The sequence below is a fragment of the Thermobia domestica genome, chromosome 17 (assembly GCF_964235325.1).
Source record: "Thermobia domestica chromosome 17, izTheDome1.hap1.1, whole genome shotgun sequence".
NCBI lineage: Eukaryota > Metazoa > Arthropoda > Insecta > Zygentoma > Lepismatidae > Thermobia > Thermobia domestica.
In genome coordinates, this window is record NC_137470.1 from 87,020,049 (window position 1) to 87,031,569 (window position 11,521).

Sequence of the window (11,521 nt, forward strand, 5' to 3'; positions counted from 1 at the left end):
AATGAAGAAAGTGGGAGGAAACGGGAGAATCCCGAGAAAACCCACGCGGTGTTTGTCCACCACAAAGTTTACTTGGTGGGGGCTGGGATCGAACCCGGTACCCCAAGCACCAGAGGTGAACGCTCTACCACTGAGCCACTGCGGCCCCCCTACCTTTTCAGATCCACTACCCATACACTGAGAAAAATTCGTTCTCCGGACAGCGGTATATTGTACAAATATACGGACTCCACTTGCTTACTACAGAAATCAGTAGGGAACAAACGTTATCCGTATGCTACATAGGCCCTGCCCTTAGATGTTACATCATGCCGTTGCACGATGTGGGATATCTAATAGTCTTCCTTATAATATACATATATGTATGTTACCTTCGTCAGCTATATGTTATATACGTCCATTTGCATGTGAGATCCTGATAGCCTATATTGTTTCATACGGAAAGTACGTACAGATGGAATTGGAATACTTATGCAGAAAGTATTATAAAACATGCGTTTTCAGTTATATGTTTGCTGTACGTTAAGTCCAAAAACTACAGGATAATACAAATGTAACACAATTTTACGTATCACTCATTTTTTCTCGCTGTAGTTGTAACGGAAATTATCGAGAAAAATATTTTTTAAGTTCAGGGGGAAGAGGGTTGAATTCACCGCTCATTCTTGAGTGATTTTAATTCCAAGCACTGAGGATTATGGAAAGAGTAAAAAAAAAAAAAAAAAAACAAAAAAACAAAAAAACAACAAAAAAAAACATCATATTGTATCAAAACCGAATGAATTATAGAAAATTTACCATTGAACTCTAAAAGAAATGCACGGGGGGCTAGGAGGGTAAACCCACTAATTTATTTCTTATTGCTTTTAACTCAGAGCAGAGGGAATAAAAATCGGGAAGCCTCAAATAAAAGTACGCCAAATTACCTCAAAATCGAATACTTTCTAACGAAAATTATCATTGAACATACATATATTTTTTTTTAAATTTATGGAGAAAGGTGAACTTAAACTTTTATTCTTGGCAGATTTTAACCTAAAATTGAGGGATATACACGATGTCATAAAGAAAATATAGTATACACCAACTTTTGTAATAAAAATATTTTACATAGTTTAAATTGAAATATTGTTTTCCATGTACATGTGTAAACTTGAACATGGGATTGAATTTACTCCCCTTTCCCCCCGCAGTATACTTTATGAATTTTAATCCTAAACAATAGCATTATTGCTCCAAGTGAAAGGAAGACACATAGCACGTAACCAGATTCCGCTAGTCTACCGTAGTCTTAACTTAGGAAGTTTTCCCATTGTCTCAAGATGCTGGGTAACACTTTAGCTCCTACTGAGAATTGAAACCAGGAGCTACGTGAGGTCTACTGAATTCAGATTCCCCGCCCTCACTAAACTTCGTAGGTCGACGAATGTTTGTGAACTTTCTTAACACAAGTATATTTGTTTCATATCGAAATGAATGATATGGCCTAAAAATTGTATTTTATATCTCTAGCACTATCATTTTTTCTGAGAAATAGGAGGCACTAATTGACAATTACTTAGGCTTTTCAGATGTTGAATAACACAGGTTAGATACTACAATATACGTATAAGACCCCCCAAAAATCTTTGGATCCATAAAAAAAAATGGACGCGTGCCTGGTGTGCTCTAAACATTCATTTATTTATGTAACAATATTTCAAATACAGCCTCTAAGGCCAATTTACAACAGAATATTTTAGCATCAATAGTGGAAAAAGGAAAGAAGAAAATCAGGCAGGATTTATGCTTAAAGATAACATCCCGACATTCACCTTGTGGAACCGCGAAAAAACTGGTGTAACTAGTCAGGGTAGCAAGCCACAAGCTTTGCACCTAGGATCTCTCTTTTGCGAAGGAAGAACGCTAACCACTAGCCTACGCTCGTTAGAAATAATAATAATAATATATCTTTACTCAATATAGTGAACCAATTGGGGATCTGCCTGGATTAAGAATCAGCGAACCCCGCTACCCCGTGGCCATGCATCATGCAATTTTCTAGCTATTTTGTGGGCTGTATAGAACTGTAAAGTTTTGTTTTAGTAATAATAATAATAATATGATTTTCACAGGCTTGCGCCCCCATTCATGGAACAGGTCTCACATCAAATAATCCTACTCTTGTTGTGGACAGCGAAGAGCGCTATGAAGAGAAAGCAAGATGAAATGAAAGACATTGTCTATTTTCCCCTCCCCTTTGCTACTTTTGGCTCACTCTATGCTTCCCCCTGACCCTGCTGCCCCTTCCACGGTTCCACCTGCGTTGTGACTGACTTTCTCCTGTGATATTCACAGAAATCGATCAAGTTCTTTTTTCTCACTACTGCTTTAGATTTGTAATAACAATATATAGCGCGCCATAGACGCACGCACTTGCATTACCAACATGTATGAAAGGTTTCTTTCATCATGCATCTTGAAAGAATTTTTTGCCCACACACGTACCAACGTGCTGTCCAACATACTGAAAGCAGTTGGAGAAATGTGGAGGACGAGGAAACGCGTGCTTTTTCTTTCTGCAACTGCACGACCTTGGCATGCGACGGAGGAGAGACTCACGTGATTTCTTCCGCTGTCGTGATTGGCGGACCTAAATATAAAACAGCCACCTTGCATGAACGAGCCCATACACGGTAAACATGCATGCAGAACGGCAAAAACATCAAACATGTTTTCAGAAGATTTTGAAAACTTTCAACATGAATGAACGAGGCCATACACGATCAACTTGCCTGTGGTTTTATCATTTTTCATACAAGTCGGGCTGTTTCTTCAGGCATGAGTTTACGTGTATGGGCCGCTTATGAAAGTGAAATTTCTTTTTGTTTCACCACCTGAAGAACGAAATTCAATGTGATCCTCTGAAGAACAATACAATTGATACCATGCCTGAGGAACTCTCCAAAGATCTGATAAGATCTGTAACTGATGAACACAATATCTTTACCAAACCTGTCTGATCAACTGTGTTACTCATGTGGCAAATAGTCTTTGTAACGAAATAGCTTCTGTTCCGCACATTTTCGTTCCATTAGATACCCGCATAGGAAAGAATCTCATTCTGGTGGTACAAAAGTTTGATTTTTTGCCCAGAAGAGTTCTAAAGCATACCAGAAACAGATTTGTTCCTTCAATTAGTTACGGTACAAAAACGTTACATGCTTGAATAACGTTACTGCCTCATAACGAAAATGTGTGTTATGTCTTGTACCCACCGAAATTAAATAACCAATAATTTTGTTACAGAGAGCTATTTTCGTTACGTTACGGTTACGTTAAGTTATCCACCCCTGGATAAAACTGAATATTTCCATTTTTCTACTTATACATTGAAATCAGTTAGGTTGAAATGAGATTACAAATATTCAACGTGTGTTTGTAGGAGTGTCATTTCGGATTTGCATGGGAGGTAAAATCTTCCACCGACATACGAGTTTTACGTTTTTTCCTAGTACAGAATTAGTAGACAATTGTTTAAAATATTCATTTTCAAACTCAGGTCGGTAATTGCTCCCCTTCTCCCCCATATTGTGCATAGCCCTCCCCGAAACGAAATCCTAAATACGCCACTGGTACAGTGAGTTATCCGAAACGCTGAAAAGTATCATTTCCTGTACAGTGAACAGATTGATACGTGTTTCAGTCTCTCAGGTTTAGTTATATGTTTCGTTGGAAGCTATTTTATAGTGAACAATGGATATAAGACAGTTTTTAACAAATATCTGTTCTACCTTTTTTTTTTTGTATAATACACCTCTATTAAATTAGAAGGTTAAGTACTTTGAATGAATATTCATAATAATTGCGGGTATGCATATTTGTAACTTAAATTTAACGTGGTGTTCTAGTGATTACACAAATTACGAGCTCCTTCGTGGCTAAGCGGTAGCGTACGCGCGTTTGGCGTGGGAGATCCGGGTCCAATTCCCGGCGGGAGCTCATGTGGTTCGGATTCCACGTTAATCAGTAGGTCCACGCCTCATATAGCCTCGCTCCTGAACGGGACGTAAAACTCAAAATCAACTCAACTCAACAAATTACAATTATGAGCACACTTTATGGAGACACTCTCACAGAGGATACCCAAGATCTTTTATACACTATGTACACTCATGTCCATATTATTGTCGCATGTCTATAAATATGTTGTTGTAAGAATATAATTTGATAACGAATTCGCCCGGTTTTTCTTATAATGTTAGAATGTGTACAATCGGCAAAGACACGTCTGTGGGAAATTTCAACTCAAAAGAGCAGTAAATAAGAACAATAAAACAAAAATAAAACTTTCTTGTTCATTTAGCAACATTTTGTTTCACTCATTCTAATTTTCGTGTTTATAATTCTTTTCCTATGAAATTTACCACAAATATACATTTCCCGATTATACACATAGTATCAGTATTAAAAGTACCCTGCAAAATCATTATCAAATTATATTGTTACAAGAAGACAGTTATAGGTATGCGACAATCATTTTGGACATGAGTGTACATTAGAAAAACTGATTTTTCAAGTCTTTTGTGAGAAAAAATTACTGTGAACTGAGAAATTATAACCTATTCCATATTGTACAGAGTTATTTTCCTGCAAGTACAAGTTTCTTTTGGAAATTGTTGAGAAATTAACACAGTCTGCAAGGCAGTGGCGTATTTTTGGACTACCGGGCCTACCGGCAGCAGCCCTAGAATATTACAAAATAAAGTTATAATATGAACTAAATTATATTAATAATTTTATACTTCAGTATATTCTTTCAATGATAAAAGTTTCTGAGAATTGTATGTATTTAGAAAAATCCACTGAATTCTTTGCACGCAGCCAGTCTTGCGAAGTTAATTGTCATCAATATAACAAGGTAGCAGAAATCACTCTCTAGCTACTACAGTAAGAATCGTATCAGAGCATTCCCCTTCGTTCCACCTTCGCCCACAGCGTACGAATCTGCCGCCAGGTAAATGCAGTTGCTTCTAGAGAAATCGGTTTCTTGGGCGTGAGTGAAGAGTAAAAGGAAATTATACGAGTAATGACAGTGCATTTTGGGAGTCTCTGCGATTTTTTTTTTTACATCACGAGCCTCGTTCCGTAGCTATTTGCGTTAACGCAACGAAAATTTTATGTTTTACAGTAGTTTGCATAGCTCTCATAGACTGAAGCTCCTTCTTTCCTAATCGCCTATTTCAGCGTTCATTATTGCTCGGAAAGCTTCCATTTGCTCTGGTGAGTAGAGTTGCCATCTATCGAATGCGAAATGTAAAGACACTTCATGCAACAAATAACGGTAGAAATGTACGATCGTTTTTCTGTAATACTAATAAGATAATATGTCTTGCTAGTACAAAGAAAATGTTATTTATATACTTGATAAAAGGATGGTGTAAGGTTTTCTTTTTATTTTCAAGATTGTATAATAAAATGGAAAAAAGTCCAATAATAATAATAATAATAATAATAATAATAATAATAATAATGTACAGGTATTATAATGGTTAGTGGCAGCCCAAGCCATCAAACCGGTATACGCCACTGCTCCACGAGTACACTCTTAGTACAAGTATATTTTTGGCCCAAACTATCTCCCCCCCCCACCTCGAAGTGTTTCAATCTCCACACTGCTCTCACCTCACCAGTTCTAAAAACTTACCACATATTTGTGTTGAGTTTAACGTCTTTTTCAGCAGCGAGACTATATGAGACGGGACCTACAGATTAACGTGGAATCCGAACCACATGAGCTCCCGTCGGGAATCGAACCGGGTCTTCCACGCCACAGGCGCGCACGCTAACCGGTTAGCCACGAAGGAGCTCTATATCACATATTTGAATTGGGCTTGGAATGTCTGGATTTGGCATTTGTGGTTGCTTCCATATACCATCAGTAATGTACACGTTTGATATGTGGAAGTAGCGAACGTTTGTATGGTGGCAACTTGGATAGACCCACTTTGGAAGAACATGTTATCAGTTTATGTTCATCAAATATTTTCTTTAACATAAACATCCGAACTTCTTCAACGTTTTTCAAGCGAGAGTGTCCACACGTCAAGAAAGTAGATTCATTTAATTGGACTGTTAATAGTTCAGAAACATTCCATTGGTTTCCTAACAAGCAAAAGTATTTTAAATTTTTCGTTCTTCTTCATTTTCTACAAAGGTATCACTTTACCTTTCCCCTTAGAAGTGCAATCTTTACCAGTGAAGCAATGTAATCCCAAAAGAGCATCAGAAAAACATTAGGCAAATTTCCTTGCAATATCCGAAATATTTAGAAATCGCCTGTTTCGTCCATTTCCAGTATCTAAATAAATAGCAGGGATATAACGTTTGTGCATAGTAAAGTAAAATTAAAAAAATGCAATATCCGAAATATTTAGAAATCGCCTGTTTCGTCCATTTCCAGTATCTAAATAAATAGCAGGGATATAACGTTTGTGCATAGTAAAGTAAAATTTAAAAAATGTCACATTAGGGCTTCGAACCACTGGATTCTTATAATTATTTTCTTTCCCGCACATGAAGAACAATAATACTCTATTACTCTGTTTTCTCTTGCGTAGAGTGAAGGAATTAAATTTCTTTCTCCTCAATTGATTTTCCATCTGATGTCATAGGGAAAACCTTTCCTTCAACAGCAAGCATAATTATTCTACCAAAGTCGTGTTGCTGCTGAGTCACTCTTTCCACACACGATGTATTAGGCCACCAATTGCTTCTTATTTTCATCGTCTTGCAGAAAAAATTTTGAAATCTGAGGGTTTTGTGGTTTTATGTCCCTGAAGTAATAGTTTTTCGCTACATCCACGGCGCAGACATTCTTGAGATTTTATAGAACTCTCAACGTAAAGATCAGTTGAAAATATTACATGTGCTTTACGACTGTGGGAATCTAGCACTTTGAAACAAATTTTCTCAGAAGTTGGTGGCAGATCCTTCATTACTTGAAACTGGGCATTGCCATCATCTATGGAAAGGGTTTTCTCTATAAGAGGAGGATATGCAGTATCTACTACATCAGGGCCGTACTGGCCAGGCGGGAAACCGGGAAATTTCCCGGTGGCTCCTGGATGGTGAATATTTTAGTGGGCCCTCCGCCTCGTATCATAAGTATCGGTATATTAACAAAAAGGCACATGTCACGTCTCATATACGGGAGTAAGGGTACGAAGGACAATAACACGTTGAGTACGAGCAATACAGTCAGCTAATCCCAGATCAGCGTTGCCGGCTTATGATGTTGCGAAAACAGCCTTTCACAATTTTCGTAATACAACCTTTGAAAGGTTCCCGATTTCCCACTCTGCTTCATACTTTTGCTAATATTGAAGTATTAAGCTAAATTGAAATCTCAAATAATGCAATAACTTGAAATTATATAATAATTTACATTTTACAACACCTTGTTTTCCGTATAGAAAATATAGAGGGCCGGATTAAGACCATTGGGGTCTCTGGAGCAGAAATACAAGGGGACCCCATCAAAACTTTTATGATGGGTTCTCTCTCAACATGTTCAAAAGGGTCCATGAATTATATAGGAGTGACTCATGTCATGTTTTTCTAAACTTTATGGTAAAAATGTTTTCAGTAAGTTTAATTTTTTGGGGCCCCCTTGGTCGCTAGCAGTCAGAGCCATAGCTAGAGATTTCGGCGACGCGGGCGAAGTAGAATTCGGCGCTCCCCTTCCCTACACTCATCTCACCAAGCTTTTTTCTAAATGCATATAAGAGAAGCATCTTTTGTCGTTATACTATGATAAAATTTTGTCATGCTGCTTGGACAGACCTTAGTATTCTACCAAAAGCGACCATTAGTATTCTTTTACAAATAAGAGCTTTTTTGAAGAGGCTTATATTGGTTTTGTTAAACTCGACTAAACTACCTTTTGTTGTATACAAGTCCAATTAGAGAACAGTTATAGAAATTTACAAATATTTAGAACTTTTCATATTATCGATAATAAATGAAATTTCAATGCATCAGAAACTATGTGCTTTTAAAATGTTCGAAATGGGTGACAGCGTTAATTTTCAGTAATAATTGTAAACTTTTCAAATTTTATTCTGCATATGACCACACAAATAGCATTTTATTTTTTTTATTGTTTTGTGATAAAAAAAAATATTTTATGAAACGTAACGGAAATTCAGAAGGAGCCTTTGCAAACTTCTCAATATTGGTCGATGGCAGGCCCGTAGCCAGTCTGATTGCTTAGGGCGGGCAATGATGAATACTGAGGGGGCAATGGCAGGGAACTCAAGGAACACAAAAACTCTTTCTCTCTCTCTAATATATATATATAGTTTTTGTTCCTTGAGGCGCTTGTCGTTGTCAATGTCTATGTTCACTTATATATTTATTTATTATTTATGGAATCTATAAGAAAGTTGAAACACTGATAAATATTACAGTAGCAAATCCACGACTACACGACTATCAAATATCATCATTAACATTTTTTGTTAAAATGATGATATATAATTCAATATATATTTTAATACACTAAGTAGTACTAAAAGTAAAAAAAATAATAATTTATTTTAGGAACATTTGTTAACTGTTATCTAAATTATAGTATTTTGGAACTACAATACTTTTATTACAAGTAGATTTTGGAATATTTTTATGTATAAAAATTAAGAAACAGCCCTGACATAAGTAAAATAAATATTTTTTACAGTCCTTATGTAAGTAATTACATCAAAAAAAGTTTACGTGAGCACTTCGCAAATTCAAAAGGAATAGATCTACTGTAGTGCACGCAGAATATCTTTGTTGTAAGCCAGTAGAACGAGGTCCGATTTTCTTTCATGTCCCATAGACAGACGTTGAGGTCGAAGGAGAGCTGTCAGATGTGAAAAGCAGTTTTCGACCGTGGACGTAGAAGACGGAATAATTAGAGCAGCTTCTGTAAGCATCTTTAGGCGTGGGAAAGCCTCGCCATATTTTCCAATTTGTTTTGTGGCTCTTCAACATCAGGTCTTGCTGATCAGTCGATTTGCTAGATCTATTTCCTGCTTCAAATTCTGAAGCACTTTGCAATGTAGGTCTTTGTACTTTACATCACATAGAGGTATCAAATTTTCTTCACTTTTTTTCTCGCTTAGTAAGTGGTGAATGACACCAATCACAGCTGCCCTTGTCTCACTGAATCTGCTCCGAATTTCTTCGACGGAGATATCGAGAACTTCGCAGAATAATCTTTTCAGCTCCTTCTCGTCTTCTTTTTCCTTCTCCAAATTTATGCCTTCAAAATCAACAACAGAATCAGCTAAGTGACTGGGGAGTGTGAATTTGCGTTTCAAGGGTTGCTGAATTGAAGTGTTTAAGGCATATGCCTTCATTGCATCGTGAAGGATATTTTCAAATATTCCTTCGTCTTGCCGGCTAGAACTGAGCTATTCCGCTACCGATCCTATTAACTTCACAGCGGCATCAATGTCCAAATCTCTTCTTTGTAGCAGTGCGTTTTTCGGTTTTCGATATCCAAGAACCCTGAGCATGACCTTAGTAAGGAAACAGAAAGTCTTAGTGGAGATCTGATGTAGTAAACCGGTAGCTTCAACTTTCATTGAGGAATGTTCTTCACGGAAAGTTTGAATTGCCACCAGTGCACCTAATATGTGAAACCTATCGTCATGAATTACAGTCACTGTGTCAAGATGTCCAGTCCAACGTTGTTCCAACAATCGCTTTAAACTCCTTCCTGTGTAATCTGCTGCAACGCGTCCTTTTCTGAAAAAGTAATATAGTTGTTGACAAATATCAAAGAACTCTTTCAGTTTAGGAATTGTGTCAATGGCTCTACAAATAACTAAATGAAATTGGTGAATGAAACAGTGAACAAACAAAATGTTCCTCTTCAAATCCTCAGATAAAAGAATTTGCACTCCATTTTTCTTTCCACTCATGACAGATGCTCCATCGTAGCACTGTGCTATTATCGTGTCGGGTTTGAATTCTACTTTTCTTAAACAATCTAAAATGTCGTTCTTGATGCTGGCAGCGTCTTGTTTGTCCAACTTCAGTATAGCTACGCATCCTTCCTGAACTTTAAAATTCACATGGTACCTAATTGCAAGAGACAAATCTTCGATTTGTTGCTTGTCTCTAGTTTCATCTGCAAATAATGAACAAAATGTACTTTCGTTTGCTTCATTTACTATTTTCCTCTTAACAGATTCTGCCATGAAAAGAATTATCTCATTCTGAAAATCCGGACTAGTATGTTGCTTTGGCAGGGATAGTTTTGACAATTTCTGCTAATTTTGGATCTTTACGAATACTAAATTCAAACAAAGGACCCTGTGTAAGTTCTCGTCAAAAATAAAAGTTCTATTTCCCTCGCTTTTTTGCTGTATTCCTATAGATATAAAGGCAACTCCTCAGGAAAAAAATATTTCGACGACACTGATAACGATTTCAAGAAAGTAGGGCTAAAATACCGCAAATTTTTATAATGGAGTATATGGGAAACTACATGTTATATTCGGATTTTTGTAGGTACCGTCCACAACTCTGAGATCAATGATTTCCACATATGATGTGCATCAGAGTACGGGACAAATAATAGGTAGAAACGAAAGTGGTGTTATGTTTCCTTTGGCTGATACAGGGTGTTGAAATTGGGCACCATCTGGTAGTTTAATAGACTGTATGGGAGAGTATTTGGTGGCTGAGAATTGTATTACGTACCATCAGCGCCTCCGAGATGCTGATCAAGATGATGTGGTATTCCTCCCGAAGGCAGGGCTGTGACCCTAAGGTCCCTGGGCAAGGTGAACCCACGATGGTTTGCCATTGCCTGCCATGAGATGATGACGTCCGAAGGATGGAACCTACAGTTGAACAAGGGATCAGAACTTCCTCTGTCCCCACCGGGAATCGAACCTGAGATCCCTTGATTACATGGCGAAGAGCTTATCCATTCATCCACCGGGGACATATTCTGACAAATAAGACCATTGTCATATTATGATGTACAGCAGGGGCAAATAATAGTTGAAAACGTCAGTGGCATTATGTTCTGTTTGACCGATCCGGACGTTTGAGGTTGTGTATATGCAAACATTCGATTCATATTCGCTATCTGTCTGTTGCGAGGTTGCCTCTATCGAGGGAAGTACAGTAGAAGCGTCATTGTGGAGGTGTTGATTTCTGTAGTAGCTTTAGTGACTGCAAGTAGGTGGTCATCGATTCGTGTGTTGTGCCTACTTCATTGTGCGTGCGAAAAGTTGCAATTCCTGCATGCTTTTGTCCAGTGACTTTTGTTGTTCTGTTTCTCGGGACATTTATGAAAACTTTGTTGTTGTGTACTATCTGGTGTTATTTTCTGGTAGGTTTCGCCAGTGTGTAAACGTGTAATGCAAAGGCCATATTATTCATTTCAAAACAATTTGGTGACGTTGTGACAAATGGCTTCCGGTGGAAGCATGGATAAACATCGGCAATGTTCCGTATGCGAACTATGGTTTAGAGGGCA

The 11,521-nt window shown here is 37.5% G+C and overlaps 1 protein-coding gene across 1 annotated transcript; it reads right to left on the reverse strand.

Annotated features, from left to right (window-relative positions):
- Positions 1–9,437: 9,437 nt before the first annotated feature.
- LOC145674084 (uncharacterized) lies at positions 9,438–10,984 on the reverse strand. The gene is made up of 2 exons (XM_081743905.1): positions 10,735–10,984; positions 9,438–10,159 (listed from the first exon to the last, which is right to left on the reverse strand). The coding sequence occupies exons 1-2, from the start codon at positions 10,982–10,984 to the stop codon at positions 9,438–9,440; spliced, it is 972 nt and encodes a 323-aa protein (XP_081600031.1).
- Between the last annotated feature and the right edge of the window lie 537 nt (positions 10,985–11,521).